The 18057-nt window shown below is 40.7% G+C and overlaps 1 protein-coding gene across 3 annotated transcripts in view; it reads left to right on the top strand.

Annotated features, from left to right (window-relative positions):
• LOC135109224 (mutS protein homolog 4-like) overlaps window positions 1-18057 on the top strand; it is a 56600-nt gene that overhangs the window by 10166 nt on the left and 28377 nt on the right. For all 3 annotated transcript variants that reach the window (XM_064020439.1, XM_064020438.1, XM_064020440.1), the window contains exons 5-12: window positions 995-1209; window positions 1400-1521; window positions 1978-2108; window positions 2709-2795; window positions 3533-3598; window positions 4089-4217; window positions 6989-7175; window positions 7593-7726. In XM_064020439.1, the coding sequence (XP_063876509.1) occupies window positions 995-1209; window positions 1400-1521; window positions 1978-2108; window positions 2709-2795; window positions 3533-3598; window positions 4089-4217; window positions 6989-7175; window positions 7593-7726 (1071 nt within the window). The remainder of the gene's footprint in view (window positions 1-994; window positions 1210-1399; window positions 1522-1977; window positions 2109-2708; window positions 2796-3532; window positions 3599-4088; window positions 4218-6988; window positions 7176-7592; window positions 7727-18057) is intronic.

Raw genomic sequence — 18057 nt, 5'->3', positions numbered from 1 at the left:
GTAGGTATTGGAGGATGAAGACTTGATTATTTTTTGTTTGTTTGTTTGTTTGTTTGTTTGTTTGTTTATTTATTGTCTGTCTGTATTGTTTCTTTGTTTACTTCTCTTTGTTTCTCTCTATGTTTATGCCTTGTTTCTCTTCCTGGTTTTCTTGTATTGTTTTTAGTTCTCCTCCTTCTCCTCCTCCTCCTCCTCCTCCTCCTCCTCCTCCTCCTCCTCCTCCTCCTCCTCCTCCTCCTCCTCCTCCTCCTCCTCCTCTTCCCTTTGTTTACACATATCTATTTATATGTCTTGTCTACCTTTCTGTTTTTCTATTTTATCATAAGTTATTCTTCTCCTCCTCCTTCTCTTGTTGTTATTGTTGTTGTTGTTGTTTTCCTCCTCCTCCTCCCCTCCCTATTGACACGGATTGAAAAAAGAAGGCAGGCCGTTCCTCTGATTGGCCCGTGATTGTTATTAGCAAGGGCTGTGCGTTGGCGCCCACGAATCCCTTAGAGCACTCATGGCTGGGCCGCCCTTTGTTCCCGATGCCTCGTTCCGTTGTGCTTCTCTTGATGTTTATATTTGTCTTTTTTCTTATTTTATTTTATTTTTTTTTATTTATTTATTTCCTTTATCTTTGTTGTTCATTCGCTATCCGGTATTATTTTATTTCCGACTTCACCACACACACACACACACACACACACACACACACACACACACACACACACACACACACACACACACACACACACACACACACACACAGACACACACCGTACAGGAGGTGAAGGTGTGTAGCGTCACATCTCTCCAAACAGACCAATAGATTACAAATACAACCTAACCTAACTTCACCTCATCCTTACATATAAATTTACCTAACCATCTTTTACTTAATTTAATCATGTAAAAATATAAATCGCTAAATAAAAGTGGATAAATAAACACCCCCTTTCTCCACTCCCCCCCTCCCACCAACATAGTCTCCACACTACCTTATCCTCTGCAGGTGGTGGTGGCGACAACAGCAGCGCGGCCGGAGAGCGAGGTGGGGGCCGGGGGACGGGGCAGCAGGGGTCTTCTGAGGATGGTGCAGGAGTGTCTTCCGGACGTGTCAGTCACCGCCATTCACCGCAAGTACTTCAACGACGCCCGCGGTCTGGCCACCATCAGGCACCTGGCGGCCCCGCACTGCGCCTTCGTGGAGCGGCAGGTGGCCAACAGGTGGGGTACACAGAGAGAGAGAGAGAGAGAGAGAGAGAGAGAGAGAGAGAGAGAGAGAGAGTATTGGTGTGGCTGTGACAATTCTTTTAGGTCATGTTTACATTGAGAGATATCAAGACACACGCACTCTCTCTCTCTAAGCCATAGAGACCGAACCCTCCCTGCCCTCCCTGGTGCCCTCCTCCCTCAGGTACTACAGCTTGGCAGCGGCGGCGGCAGTAATGAAGTACGTGGAGCATGTGCAGCACGTGACCTACGCCCCGCACAGCCTGCACGTGGAGCTCACTTCCTCCGAGGACACCATGACCCTGGGTGAGCACACACACACACACACACACACACACACACACACACACACACACACACACACACACACACACACACACACACACACATTCATAGCACTGCATAAAAGTGTTTGTAATGGCTGTCCAGTGTTACTCCAATGATAAGTGGCATCAGCAGTGTAAAGTTTGAGGCATTTGCATGTTTAATACAGTAATACCCTTAAAGTAGCCGTCCTTTATGTGGTGCGGCAAGGCAGAGTGAGGCACCGTGCTGGCGGTATGTGCTGTCTACAAGATTAGAGCAACAGAAACCTTAGGAAGTTTTGTGATTAACTTGAGGCTCTATTGCTTAAGTATGTTTGTCCACAGCCTGCCCATGATAAGGGAGAAAGTTATGGAGGTTATATATCCTTCAGGTAAAAGTGCTGAGTGGACTCCTGCAGGCTGATGGCACGAGATGACTCAAGGTATCCTTTTGCAGACTTCTGGTCGTGGCGTGCCCTGGAGGTGGTGAGGAGCCTACAGGGGGACTGGCAGGACTCCCTCTTCGGCGCCCTGAGACACACACGCACTCCTGCAGGCACGAGGAAGCTCCGGGCGACGCTGTTGCAGGCGAGTGTCTACATAGTGTCTTGCAATGCAGAGTGAGGCCTTTTCTTAACCCATTCTCTGCTGGACACATTTTTCCTCCATAACCAGAAGTTTTAAGGTATATTTTTTAATGTTCCTGTCTCTTAAATCGTTCTGTGGTATGGAGAAAACGAAACTAATCCCTTTTTCTTCTTTTCTGTGTCCACGCCCATGATATTTTATTTTAGAGTGCCCTGCTAACCCATTCTCTGCTGGACTTATTTACCCCCCATAACCACTTACATGTTTTTAAGGTATATATTTTTTGGTGCTGTAGTCTCTTAAATAGCTCTGTGGTATGGAAAAGGCACAAGTAATCCTTTTTTTCTTCTTTTCTCTATCTCCATGCAAATTATCTCTGTCAACCCCTTCTCTCCCGGACTTATTTATTTCTATAACCACTTAGTACAAGTTTTAAGGCATATTATCAACACACACACACACACACACACACACACACACACACACACACACACACACACATACAAAGTCTCTGGAGTGTCCCCGTGATCAAGGAGCCAAGATTCAAAGAGCAGTGAAAGGCTTAATCATCTCATTTCCATCTTGTATTACCTCCCCCAGCCCTTCTCAGACCCCCGCACCATCAACGTTCGTCTGGACAGCCTGCAGTACCTCGCCCAGCACCCAGACCTCTTCCACACCCTCCAGGTATGGTACTCTTATTTTTATCTTAACCTACTTGTACATTTAAGCTCTAAAACATACGTCATTTCATTTACTCATGTTCAGTTTTTATCACACTTGCATCTCTGTTCTGTCCACCTTTCTAATGCAAGAGTTAATCAGTATTCTCAGTCTTTTATCTCTTTCAGTACTTAATTCTGGAACTCGCTGTTTTCCTCCTATCTATGGCATGTATTCCTTTAAAGGGGGAGAATCAACCTCAAAACACTTCTTCAGTTTTGGATAATCTCTTTGGCTCTTTCCTTGAAACTGGCACCTCAGTAGGCCTTTTTTTTTTTTCTAGGTTTCTGTAGTCGTAGACCATTGCCCATTTTAAAATATATATAATAATTGCCCTCTTGCACCTGCCAACTAAATGTCATTTTTGTAATCACAGTACCTGGTCAATACGTTGGTGTTCCTCGGGTTTAGGTGGAGAGAAGCCTTCACCTTTACTACAGTCTTATTTTACTCTACTTTAAACACCATTACAGCCTTATAAGGAACAAGAGATCTGATGCTGTTCGTTCCTCTTTTGTATTTCTTTGTGTTCCTTGAAGTTAGATGGGGAGGAGCCTTCGCCTTTACCATAATCTTTACTTTATACAACCTATCTTATCCTTTACAGCCTCATAAGGGATAAGAAATATGGTGTTTGTTCTTCCTTTGTGTTTGTGTTGTCACCTGGAGGTCGACTAAGTCCGTGGTGTCCTGGTTTTCAGTCCATCCTGGGGCGCTTCCCGGACATCGACTGGCTGCTCTCCATGTGTGTCCAGATGCCCAAGGAGGTGAGTCAGTGATGGCAGGACGTGAGCGTAGCACTATCCTGCCACGATAGATCTTCAGGTTCTTTTCGTGACTCACCTCTCTCCATCAGTCACCACCACCAGCCTCTTCTCACCCACCTCTCTCGCCAGTCACCCCCACCACGATAGATCTAAAGGTTCTCATTACTCACCTCTCTCTACATCACTCACCACCACCAGCCTCTTCTCCTCATCCACCTCTCTTGCCACTCACCACTGCAATAGATCTCCAGCCTCTTCTCCTTCATCTCTCCCCAGCAGTCACCATTACCAGCCTCTTGTCTCCCACATCTGCACGCAACCACCACGAAAAATCTCCAGCCTTTGTCATCCATCTCTCTATCCACCACCACCACTACGATAGATATCCAGAATTCGTCACCCACCTGTCCTATCAGTCACTACTACGATAAATCTCTTTCACCCTGACTTCTCCCTGTCCACTACTACTGAAGACTGTTCTCTCCCTCAGGACACGGAGCAGCGGAGTGAGCAGCGTCTTAACTATATCATAGGCCTCAAGAACACACTAGAGCTCTTGGAACCTCTCCGCCTGGCATTGGTAGATGTGGACGACCCCTTTCTTGTCTCCATTCGTGAGGTGGGTTCTGTGTCACCTTAACCTCACCCTTGTTCAACCTCACCCTTGATACTTCACTCCACTGTGGTCTTTTTTCTCATTTTTTTTTTTTTTCGTGTCTCCTTCCCCTTGTGATTGTTTTGTGCTTGGGGTGTGAAAAATGCACGTTCAGGTTGCGTTGGTTCCGTCATTAATTAGAGCTTGTGTTGTGTTGTGTTGTGTTGTGTTGTGTTTCTCTCTCTCTCTCTCTCTCTCTCTCTCTCTCTCTCTCTCTCTCTCTCTCTCTCTCTCTCTCTCTCTCTCTCTCTCTCTCTCATTTTTGGTGTTCTTTTTGTTGCTGTTCTTTTTCTTTTGTTATTTGTCTTCTCTTCCTCTTCTTCCTCCTCCTCGTTTTTGTTCTCGTTTTCCGTCTCGTCTTCTTTATTATTTTTTCTCTTTTTACTCTTTTTCTTCTTTTGTCTTTCCTTCCTCCCTCCTCGTCATCGTCTTCTTCTTCTTCTTCATCATCATTTCTTTTCTCGTTATTCTTATTTTTTTCCCTCATTTCTTTTTCTTCTCATCTTTCTCATGCTCCACTTCTCTTATTTGGCTTTTAAGGGGAAGCTTCCTTACTTACGGAAATATCTTGGCGGTTTATTCCTTGTAAAATATTTTCTCTGTGTTATAATAAGGAAAAAAAAACAGCAACACTTTTATTTGTTTATTTATCTATTTACTTATTTTTTATTTTTTTTCTATTTTTTTCTATTCGTTTATTTATTTATTTCTACTATTCTTAAAAAAACAACATATTCATTTATTTATTTAAGTATTTATTTCTTTTTTATCTTTTTTTTTCATTTTTTATTGTATATTTATTTTACGATTGTTTAGTACATTGTTAAGAATCTTTAATATTATACAGTGAATTGACAAAAAAAAGTGCTCTTAAAAAATTCCTGCAGGGGATATGTATGTATGTATGTATGTATGTATGTATGTATGTAGCACCAGGTTGTGATAGCTTATTGTAATCTTGGTACGTACTCTTATGTTTATATTCTTCCTTTTATCATTTATCCCTTTTACTTTCGTATTTCCTCCTCCCTTGCTCGTTCATTTCTTCCCCCTTCCATTTTTGCAGCATATTCTCCTTTATTTTCTCGTGCATCATCTCTTCTTAGTGTCTCTTGGTTACATGTAACTTCATTTCACCTTGAACTCGCATCTCTCAATCTCACTCATTCATCCTGTAATCTGAAAAGTAAACAGTGAGGCACAGATGTTGTCATTTTACACCTCAAGAAGTATCAAAGTGCCGTGTGTGTGTGTGTGTGTGTGTGTGTGTGTGTGGACTCAGACTTCTCCGCTAACTGAGTTTTGTGGAGGGATGAGCAACTGGGAGAGCGGAAAGTGGGTCAGTGGCGATGATGGTAGTGGTGGTAATGGTGGTGGTGGTGGTGATGGTGGTGGTGGTGATGGTGGTATATAATCATATTCTCCTGAACATTTTTCCCTCTAAAACTTTTTCCCTAGTATGTCATTATTACTATCACTTATTATCATTATTATCATTAACGACTGTATTCTCTCTCTCTCTCTCTCTCTCTCTCTCTCTCTCTCTCTCTCTCTCTCTCTCTCTCTCTCTCTCTCTCTCTCTCTCTCTCTCTATGATAATATAGAAATGTTCCTGATATAAAGAAAAAGAAAGTCTGCGTGTCACATCTTCCTTTGTGTTCATGGCAAGGGCGTAGATAACATGTAAGTTTTTAACAATATTTAGAAAGTGTTGTAAGAATCCTCAGGGCAAAGAAGACCAGCAGTGGGTGTCGCCTCTTTATTGGGGGTACTTCTTAGCAGCTGTCTTAGTATTTAGTACATCACGGGCGCGCACAGGGGATTCAAAGCTGGCAGGGGAAACAGATCGAACGCATGCATATTGAGGGTTATTTATACATTTAACAGAAGGTAAACAAACAAACACACACACACACACACACACACACACACATACACACACATTATTGATTGATATAAAACTTCTTATATCAATACTTTTCTTCTACTTTTCATACTTTAGAATGTTGTAATCTTGAAGGAGATATTTGAAGCCAGTAACTATTCCCTCACCCTCCTTAGCGCATCGTAGTAGTTGTAGTAGTAGTAGTAGTAGTAGTAGTCCTAATCACCAATGTAGTAATAGTAGCAATAACAGTCATCATCATTATTCTTATCACCGCTATCATTATCATTAGGCCTGTTAGTGTTCCTACTCTTTCTCCCTAGCGCATTGTGGCTCAGCTTATATTACACGGTATATCCCAAGTGTGGTAAAAGACGGCAAGAATCACCTCCTCTTCCTCCTCTTCCTCCTCCTCTTCCTCCTCTTCCTCCTCCTCTTCCTTCTCGAATGGGAATTTGTGAATGGGATGGCTGGAAGTAAGAGCCACAAGAAGGAGTGTGATATGGCTGGGTGTATTTCCTGTTTGTTTATTTTTTTGTTATTTTCTCTCTCTCTCTCTCTCTCTCTCTCTCTGTTACTCCACTATATTCAAACACCGTAACTTCACAGAACAACCACGTGAAGACCAAAAAAGTCTGCCAATATTCGCCCATCCTTTGTATTCTCTTGTGTACTTTTGTGTCCTAACTAAATACCACTTCTCCTACAGGTCCCCAAGAGATCTACTAATATTTGTCCTTCATTTGTGTTCCTTTGTGTATCAACATGTTCTATCTAATCCTAAGAAATATAACGTGTGTAATTCATTTGTATACTTTCGTCTACCTTTGTGTTCTATTTATTTCTGCAGACACTGGGGCGGGAAGAGCTGCAGGCGCTGCTGGAGGTGTTGCGGGGAGTGCTTCACGAGGACGCCAGGCTGGTTAAGGGCGCGGCAGCCATGAGGACCCTCCGCTGCTACGCCATCAGGAGTGGCGTGAACGGTCTGCTGGATGTGGCCCGCAAGATTTATTCCGAGATCATTGACGATATTACTGGTGAGAGAGAGAGAGAGAGAGAGAGAGAGAGAGAGAGAGAGAGAGAGAGAGAGAGATTACACCATACAAACAGATTTAATAGATACAAACATACTTACAAACAAATAAGACATTTATCTTTCTTTCTTTTATATTTTATTTCTTCCTTACTCGCTCTTTCTTTTCTCTCTTCTTTCTCTCCCTTTCTCTTATTTCTCTTAGAGCAACACCAACCATAAAAAAACACAAAGGTAACAACAACACTCTTTACAACACCATCATTACCTAACACCGCAAACCTCAGCTCACCACAAACTCAACTTATCCAAGAAACCAGGTGATGTTTGTACTTGCTATACGTTCTGTTGTGTACCCACCCCACCTACCACCACCACCACCACCACCACCAAGACCAGTACCTCCTTTCCTTCTGGGCAGAGAGTGTGACGGCAGTAGGGAAGCAGCACAACCTTCCTGTCCGTGTGGGTCACAATGCAGCTCTCGGCTTCCACATTACCATCCCGGTGCCCAAGAGAAGCAGGCCCCCGACTCTCCCGCCTACGTTCATTAAGGTGAGAGAGAGAGAGAGAGAGAGAGAGAGAGAGAGAGAGAGAGAGAGAGGGGGAGGGGTTCTTATGACAGCCTCGTATGAGTCAAAATTATTTACTGCTGTTTGTGTTTTCGTTGTTTCTTTGTGTTATGGTCAAAGTTAGATGAGAGAGAGAGAGAGAGAGAGAGAGAGAGAGAGAGAGAGAGAGAGAGAGAGGGTGGGCGGGGCTATTATTACGACGCACATTACTTTGGTTACGTAACAAATGCGCAGTTGAGAGAGAGAGAGAGAGAGAGAGAGAGAGAGAGAGAGAGAGAGAGAGAGAGAGAGAGAGAGAGAGAGAGAGAGCACAAAAAATAAAATATCCAGTTTCTCAATGCTGGAAAACAAAAAGAAAAAAGAAAAGTAAAAATTTTCCCATCAAAGCAACACCCTTCCAAACTCACACCTTTTCAGAATCTATGAAAAAAAAAAAAATAGAAAGGAAAAAAAAATATGAAAAAGTTGAAGCCCCCACTGAAAAAAAGAAAAGAAAAAGAACACGAAAGAAAATGGGAGTCAGTGAGGTAGGTCTTCAGGAGCTGTGAAACCCGAAACGAGGCAGTGTTAACCTGACGAAGGAACTTTGGGTGGAGGGAAGAGGTGTGGAAAATAAGAGAGAAAGATAACTAAGCACACTATCTCACACAGGCGCTAAGGGCGGAGGAGGGAGTGGTCTTACTTAACTCTCGCGATAGTTAGATGGAAAGAAAATGGGAGAGGTAAGGAGCCCGAAGTTCAGCCAGGAGAGGGTGGGAAGGGGGTAACGAGGGAGTGAGGACGCAGGAAAAAGTGCAGAGTGGACGAGAAAATGAGGATATAAAATTAAGGGTAGCTGTAAGAAGTCACCGGGCGTATAGGTGGCTGTCCTTGTATATAAAACATGTGTGCTTATTTCCACCTATCATTCCCATTCATAAAAATTATTGAACGAGAAAACGAGAAAATCACAATGGAAGAAAATAAAGAAAGCTATAACATATCATCAGGTCTACACGTAGCAGTCCTTGTATATAGAACATGCCTACTTAAGTCCACCTATCATTCCCGTGTGTAATATCAGTACACGACAAAACAAGACAGTGATAGCGTAAGAATAAAACAAATGCTTATTATTAAACTTTCACAAAAAAACTGAAAACATTACAAAACCAAAATAACTTCCACCAGATCCTTTTAGAAGTAGGAAGCAGTAAGTACAGTCATAAGTGGTAGGACGCTGAGTTGTTTGGGAACGCGACCCTGGGAGCAGCGAGCGAGAAAATAGCAGGACGTAGGGAGGCAGAGTGGTAACCTGGTGGCGGCGGGGCGCGAGAGATTGAAGGAGACACTCGCTTAAAGGAGGAAAGTTGGCGAGACGTATAGGATTTGTCTGTAGCCAGCTTGGGAGGAAGCTATGAGGCGCTGCCAATAAGATAACTCGTACCATGTTTCGCCAAGTCTGTCACAGTAATTTTGTCAGCTGAGGACGCGTGAAAATGGTAACACTGCCAGACTGATGTTTTTGTTCGGTAACTTTCTCCTTTGTACTGATTCTAGTAGACGTGTATCCTTCCTCTATTACAGAAAGCTTGATGGCATCTTGCAGTTCCCTTTGTGTTCTTATGTTTTTCCATGTAGTAATATCCAGCAACACTACAATATCACAAGGAAAAACACCACAGATAACACGAGATACCAAGACGCCTTCCCTTTACCGATTCGCGACTATAGAGAAGTGAAAAAATACAGAACTTTTCACTTCTAGAACCACACTCAAGCGTCCCATAGACCATAGAAAGCACAGAAGAAAAATGCTAGAGATAACGTAGGACACTAAAACGCCTTTCCCTTATCGATTCGACACCGGCCAAGGGCAACAAAATTAGAACAGAGAGAGAGAGAGAGAGAGAGAGAGAGAGAGAGAGAGAGAGAGAGAGAGAGAGAGAGAGAGAGAGAGAGAGAGAGAGAGAGACCTCCTTAGATGCCAGTCCTCAAAGTCAGTAGCGACCGTCAAAAATTAGAGGATAAGTGTCTTGAAAACTCCCTCTTGAAAAAAAAAAAAAAATCAGGAAAATACTTATTGGAACTGCATTGCCAAACATCCCATACACGTAGCGACACTATATCTGGAACACACCAAAGGAAAATACGAGAGATAAAGCGAGGTACTAACACGCCTTTTTCCTTACCGATTCGCGACAATAAAGGGGGGAGAAAAATATTTGGATACCTCCCGGAGTGGTTCTCGCAATTAAGACGTTATTGGATGTGTCGATGTATTTTTTCCGCAAATGGCCGTCATATCGAAATTTCCTTTACCTCCTCCTTTCCCCCCGTTCCCCTCCCCCCTTCCCTGCCTTCCTTCTTAACGTGTGAGGTGAGGCCGCTCCCTTCCTAAGATTTACATATTTGATACTTTTTTTTATATATAAGTTGTGTGTGTGTGTGTGTGTGTGTGTGTGTGTGACTTGGTGAGTATTTATTGGTATTTGTATTTTTTTTTTATTTTTTTCTCAGTGGGTTTTCATTTTTTTATCTATCTTTTCTTTTTTTTTTTGTATCTATTTTTCCTTTTGTGTTATTTCTCCAGTGGCTTTCCGTTATTTATTTATTTATTTTTTATCTATTTTTCCTCCTGTATCATTTCTTCGGTGACTTTTCATTGATATTTTTTTCTTATATATCTTCCATCATGTATTAATTTTTCGGTGTTTTTTTAAATTTTTATTGAATGTTGTATCTATTTTCCCTCCTGCATTATTTTTCGTTGCCTTTTCATTAACTTACATATCAGTTCTCCCCCTCACCCTTTATTATTTATCAATATATTTCGCGATAAGCTTGTACATAATGCATAAATCACGATCACCATTCCTTTTTTTTTTTTTAATAGCCAATGAAAGGTACTCTTTAATTTGGTACATTGATCACATTCACTTCATATTTTTTTATTCATTTATTTATTTTATCACAGTCAGCAAACATAAATCTCTATCTTTTTTTACTTTTTTTTTTAATTAAGTCATTGAAAGCTTCTGGTTAACATAGCACACTTATTATACACACTGCCATTATTTATTTACTGACCTATTTTCTGGTGCAGTGACTAACAAAACACACAATCTCATGTAAATCACAATGAACCCTTTTATTTATTTATTTATTTTTAATTAAAACTCGTTCGAACCTGCTACATTTTATCATTACACTTCCGGGAGATGAAATAGGCACGTTCATTTCTAATTTTCCGCCTAGGTCAAATGCGCGTGAGTTTACCAGCGTTGTGATGCAGCATTAGGTGGACCCTGGAATCATTAACGGTGCATCACGTTGGATAGTTGCTTGGCTGTAATTTTGTATGTATATAAGTATGTATGTGTGTATGTGTGTATGTATTTTGGTGTCTGCTTTTTATATGTCTATCTGTCTATCTATCTATCTATCTATATGTCTGTCTATTTATCTGGCTGTCTGTCTAACTATATATCTGTCTATCTATCTATCTATCTATCTATCTATCTTTCTGTCCATATATCGTACTGTCTGTCTATCTATCTAACCTAGTATATTTCTGTCTATCTATCTATCTATCTATCTATTTTTATCTGTGCGATTATCTATCTGTATATCTATCTATCTATGCGTGTGTGACTATCTGTTTATCTATCAATCTATCTATCTATCTATCTATCCATCTATCTATCTGTCTGTGTATCTATTTATTTATTTAACATTTTCTCCCCTAGCCGTAAGAAAACCACGAGGAACTAAAAGCCAGTCCAGGGATTGAATGGATGGCAGATAAATGCAAACTACTCTCTCTCTCTCTCTCTCTCTCTCTCTCTCTCTCTCTCTCTCTCTCTCTCTCTCTCTCTCTCTCTCTCTCTCTCTCTCTCTCTCTCTCTCTCTAGGGAAATCTTCCTTTTGTATGTATTTTTAAAACTGAAAAAAAGAAAGGAAAACATAATCGGAAAAAAAATATTTGTGGTCTTGGTTTAAAAAAATGTTTCCCTTTTTCCTTTTTTTATTTTTTCCGTTTTCTTTATTTTATTTTCTTTTTTGCACCCTTTGGTTAGAAAGTTATTCGTTTTTTTAATATTTTTTTTCCTTTTTTTTTCCCAGCCTTTTGAAACTGTACGTAAAAGTCTCTCTCTCTCTCTCTCTCTCTCTCTCTCTCTCTCTCTCTCTCTCTCTCTCTCTCTCTCTCTCTCTCTCTCTCTCTCTCTCTCTCTCTCTCTCTCTCTCTCTCTCTCTCTCTCTCCCTTGGAATCTCACACACACACACACACACACACACACACACACACACACACACACACACACACACACACACACACACACACACACACACACACACACGGTACTCACCAGCATAACGCGGAGTAAAAGCTTGGTTGCATAGAGAGCATTATGTGGGCAAGTGTATTGAGGGAAGCATCTGCAAGGTATGATACTCTTGGGTTACTGTGGTGTGCATTTAGATAAGTGTACCTTGAATTATCACGGTTTTCTTTTCTTTCATTTTCTTTTCCTTTTTTTTTTTTTTTCTGTCTTGGTCGAAATAGCATCGTTACTGAGAGAGAGAGAGAGAGAGAGAGAGAGAGAGAGAGAGAGAGAGAGAGAGAGGCTGGAGGGAAGGGTGAGAGAAGTGGTCGAAGTGTCAGTAGTAGTAGTAGCAGTAATAGTAGTAGTAGTAGTAATAGTAATAGTAATAGTAGTAGTAGCAGCAGCAGCAACAACCATAAGATTTCCATAAAATACTCGTATATAACAAGTACAGTACCTTTCTCTCTCTCTCTCTCTCTCTCTCTCTCTCTCTCTCTCTCTCTCTCTCTCTCTCTCTCTCTCTCTCTCTCTCTCTCTCTCTCTTACCCTCTTCCATTTTGTTTATGTCAATTTGCCTTACTTTACTTGGCCATCCCCACTCTCTCTCTCTCTCTCTCTCTCTCTCTCTCTCTCTCTCTCTCTCTCTCTCTCTCTCTCTCTCTCTCTCTCTCTCTCTCTCTCTCTCTCTCTCTCGTAACTCTCCGGGAACTAATAACAAAGAAAACGTGAATACAAACAACTACAAAGAAAATGGAGACACGGAACCTTTATATTCTCTCTCTCTCTCTCTCTCTCTCTCTCTCTCTCTCTCTCTCTCTCTCTCTCTCTGGTTGTGCTGTCTCGTATTAAGGAAGAATATTGGTCTTGCCAGATAGTGTTCCGATATTAATTGGGTCGTTTACCGAATTAACGCCTCCGATTAATTCTTTTCCTTGTTGCATCGTGGCCCTCAAGCATAGTAGTAGTAGTAGTAGTTGTAGTAGTAGTAGTAGTAGTCGTTTAACAGTGGTGATCGTTGTGAGAGTAATATAAGTAGTAGTAGTAGTAGTAGTAGTAGTAGCAACAATAGTAGTAGTAGTAGTAGTAAGAGTAGTAGCAATAAAAATTAACAAAAAAAAATACAGGAGTCACCCAAGCGAAAAAGAAAACGGAATTTAAAACTTCTTTCATTCACGTCACAAAGATAACGATGATCTAAATAACTGTGTGTGTGTGTGTGTGTGTGTGTGTGTGTGTGTGTGTGTGTGTGTGTGTGTGTGTGTGTGTGTGTGATGAAAACTGTCACGCGTTTACGAGCGAGCAGTAGACAAGGAAGAGATATAGACGAGGTATGGAAGAGGGAGAGGGAGATGGGGGGAAGGGACAAATGAAGGGAACGTAAGGGAACACAAAGGATGAGCGAATACTGATGCTGTCTGTTTCTGTTTATTTGTTCTCCCTATTACTGAGAGAGGCTGTTCCTGTTTGTGGCTTAAGTTCTGTCAGTAAGGTTAGGTTAGGTTAGGTTAGGTTAGGTTAGGTTAATTAAGGTTAATCTAGGTTAGGTTAGGTTAATTGAGGTTAATCAAGGTTAGGTTAGGTTAGGTTAGGTTAGGTTACTTGAGGTTAATCTAGGTTAGGTCGGTCAATTCTGGTTAGGTCAATTTAGGTTGGGTTAGGTCACGTTAGGTTAGGTTAGATCAAGTTAAATAAGTTGAGGTTAATTTAGGTTAGGTAAAGCTGGATTATTTTAAGTTGGATTAGGTTAGGTTAGGCTAATTTACTTTAGGTTGTCAGGTTAGATTAGATTATGTTAGATTAAGTTAGGTTAGTTTAAGTTAGATTAGGTTAGGTTTGGTTTAGTTAATGGATAAATGAATAAGATGAGGAAAATTTCTGGTGGGGGAAATATCGATGAAGGGAAGAAATAACCGGTTGAGAATGAATTAAGGAAAAAAAAAAGATATCCAGAAGAAGGTATGTACTGGTGTTTAGAAGTGTTCATATGAAAAGGAAGTCTGTCGGTGTTTCTGGCACCAGTGTAAGAGGCAGGCTGGTGAGGTGAATGCCTCGCAGTATGAGCCGAGTCAGGTAATCCAGGTGTTGGTAATGAAGGGAACTTTGAGACTTAGAGACTTCCCTTTAAGTTATGACCAAAAGTTACTCCTGGAAAGAAAAAAAGATATTTCACCGAGGTTCTTTAACATTTTTTTTTTCTTGTCTTTCTTTAGCTTTGAAATCTAGACTTTTTAATTTTTGCTGCCTTGGTTGTTGTCTTATTTGTTCCAAAGGAGTAGCAGTGAATACCTGGGTTCATTATCTCCGTGATTAAAATTACCTGCGGCTGATTAGGCAGAAATCCTTGCAAGCAGGAGGAGGAGGAGGAGGAGGAGGACGACGACGACAAGGAGGAGTAAGGAGAGAAAGGAAGAGGAGGAGGAAGAGGAGGAGGAGGAACAGAAGGAGTTTAATATTCTTGGACGATGGGAAAGAGGAGAAAAAGAAGAAAGAGAAGGAGGGAGAGAAAAGAGGGAGGAGGAGGAGGAGGAGGAGGAGGAGGAGGAGGAGGAGGAGGAGGAGGAGACGAAGGGAGGAGGAGAAACGGAAGTGGAAGGCAAAAAGCATAAATGTTAGAGATAAGTTTGCGTGTGTGTGTGTGTGTGTGTGTGTGTGTGTGTGTGTGTGTGTGTGTGTGTGTGTGTGTGTGTGGACGCGCCATTGGGGTAGGAAAAATGGATGGAAAAAGGGAAAAGAAATATTAGTTTGATATACAACTGGCAAAATAAGCGTTGGCGCCGAAGCTTTTACTATTATTACCAATTCATTTTCATTCATGACATTTATTTTTCCCTTCTGTCTGTCTGTCTGTCTGTCTGTCTGTCTGTCTGTCTGTCTGTCTGTCTGTCTGCCTGCCTTCCCGTCTGTCCATTCATTTTATCTACCGTCGTGAGAAATATAAATACAATATACACAACATTCTACATTATTTATTATTTTTTTTTTTTTACTATTTTTTTACACAGTTTTTACCTTTTCATTCTGCGTAACCACTTTCATGATAGTCTCTTGCACACAGAAGCGTTTCAGTTTGGAGTTATTCTACGTTGGGAGCGAGCGAGTATTTGTAATCCTTGTGTGTAGGTAGCGGTGGTGGTAGTGGTGGTGGTGGTGGTGGTAGGGTAGGACCACCACCACCACCACCACCACCACCACCACCACCACCACCAGCACCTGCCAACACAACTAAACGCAAATGGGAGAGATTTCACACCAGACATCACCTGAGTTTGCCGTAGTGTTTTTATTGAAAGAGAAACGACTACATGATTCCACGGGGAAGAGAGAGAGAGAGAGAGAGAGAGAGAGAGAGAGAGAGAGAGAGAGAGAGAGAGAGAGAGAGAGAGAGAGAGAGAGAGAGAGGTGAAACAATACAGGAAACAAAGATGCTAAAAATATTATGCTCCAATTTCATACCAACACAATTATTATTATTATTATCATCATCACCAGACAGACAGCCAGACAGACAGAAAGACAGACAGACAGACAGACAGACAAAGAGACAGACAGACAGACAGACAGACCCGCTCAATGTGCTGCTCTCGATAAAGAAAATTATTGAAGATTCTATAAAATATCGGCCAGTTTAATTTCTGATGTGTCTTGATGCTTCCTCTATTGAAGCATTTAAGTCTTAGAGAAGGAAGCAGAAACAGGTAGAGAGTTGCAGATAACTGTAGAAGAGTGTGGGTACTGATACTAACTCAGTGAAAAAGAAATACAAAAAAAAGGGAAAGAGAAGCTGGAAAAAAAAGGAAAAAGGAGAGAAAAAATGGAGGGAAGGGAAAAGAAAAGAGGAAAAAGGGAAAAAAAGGAAGAATCTCAATGGAAAAATCGTGGAGAGAAAGGAAAAAGGAAGGAAAAAAATCTGGGAAGGGAAAAAAATCATAGGGCTAATTATGAGATATCTCGAATGGCAGGCTAGCAAACAACAGACATTTTTTCTACAGGCCAGAAAAAGAGAAAGAATGTAAATCCTCATAAGTTCCTCCTGAAAGAAAACGAATTAGCATAAGACACAAATAGTGGTGCCAGACTGGTGTGAAATATTGCCCCTGGGAGGAAAGTCAAGAGGAAAACATACATAATACATAACTACACCACAATGACTTTACTCTCCCTCAAGCACTCCACACTCTTCCTTTACTCTCCCTCAAGCATCTCCACACTCTTCCTTTACCCTCCCTCAAGCATCTCTACATTCTTTGCTCTCCCTCAAGCACCGCCACATTCTTAATTTACTCTCCCTCCAAGCATCACACTGTTTTGTGACAGGGTAGGGTAGACAGGGTGGAATCAAAAGCTTCTCGTCTCATCAACTCGTCTCCTCTGATTGTCTTCAGCCTCTTTCCCATCGCCCCAATGTTGCATCTCTAGCTGTCTTCTACTGCTACTTTCATGCTAACTGCTCTTCTGATCTTGCAAACTGCATGCCTTCCCTCCTCCCGCGGCCTCGCTGCACAAGACTTTCTTCTTTGTCTCACCCCTATTCTGTCCACCTCTCTAATGCAAGAGTTAACCAGTAATCTCAGTCATTCATCCCTTTCTCTGGTAAACTTTGGAACTCCCTGCCTGCTTCTTTATTTCCACCTTCCTATGACTTGAACTCCTTAAAGAGGGAGGTTTCAAGACACTCATCCTTCAAGTTTTGACTACCTCTGGACCGTATTCGGGGATCGGCATCTCAGCAGGCTTTTTTTTTTCTTATTGGATTTTTGTTAATCAATGTTAATCAAAGGAATAATATTAACCAAAGGAAAGAATATTAACCAAAGGAAAGAACAAACCGACGAACTGAAATTCCTAAGACGCCTTCCAGTAAGAATGATATTAACAAAAGGAATAATATTAACGAAAGGAAAGAATATTAAGCAAAATAATATTAACCAAAGCAAAAAATATTAACTGAAAGAAGGAATAAACCAACAAACTGAGATTCCTAAGACGCCTTCCCGTAAGAATAATATAAAGTTTGAGGTAAAGAAGTTTGTGTATCAAGAAACAATCACGAAAATTTAAAACTTATGAAAAAAAAATAATAATAGATTCGCGAGATACCGTCCTATACAGAAAAAAAAGAAAAAAAAAGGTTAGATTAGAAGTATATAAAGTAAATTTCTTGTTTGTGTACCAAGAGACACTTAGGAAGATTGTAAGACCTATGGAAAGAAAAATTGAATTCGTGAGATGGCGTCCCGTACAGAAAATAAATAAGTAAATAGATAAATAGAATAAATGAAATAAAATAAAGTAAATAAACGCAAATTAGAAGAAAGTTAAAATTCTTGTTTGTGTACCAAGAGACACTTACGAAAGTTTAGAGCCAAAGGAAAAAGGAAAATTGAAACTCGTAAAATACCCTCCCGCAAAAGGGTGGAAAAAAAAAAAGCTAATTAAAAGTAAAGAATGCCACGTAAATAGACACGAAAGCCAATGAAAATAAAAAAAAGAAAAGACTTATAAGATGCCTCCCTGTAAAGAAAAAAGAAATTAAATAAATTAGGAGAAAAATATATGTAAGAAGATTTAAAAAACAATAAAAGAGAGAGAAACAACAACAACAACAACAACAACATCAACAACAACAACAACAACAACTAGTCAGACCCCTTCCTGTAAAAATAAACATGATAAATTAGAAGAAAAAAAAAGATGAATGAAGATTAAAAGAAAAGACAATAAAAGTGAAAGAAAACTAAATAAAATCATAAAATTCTTTCCCTTAAAAAAAAAAAGAAGCTAACTTAATCCTTTCACTGCTGTAGTCACCCGTTATCATTCAGAGCAACGGAGAAAACTGGTTTTTGGGTCACACAGAGGAAAGAAGAGAATGGGATGTTATTCTTCGTCTCTTTCAAACTACAGAACTACTTGAGAGACTACAGTAGAAAACTAACTGCCTGAAAAGTTGTATAGGGTTATGGGAAAAAAATATCCTGGTAATTTAAAGGTCAAAGTAAAGAAAGA

The sequence above is a fragment of the Scylla paramamosain genome, chromosome 18, assembly GCF_035594125.1.
Source record: "Scylla paramamosain isolate STU-SP2022 chromosome 18, ASM3559412v1, whole genome shotgun sequence".
NCBI lineage: Eukaryota > Metazoa > Arthropoda > Malacostraca > Decapoda > Portunidae > Scylla > Scylla paramamosain.
Note: the sequence above shows the minus strand (reverse complement) of the source record. Positions and strands in the feature narration are given on the sequence as shown.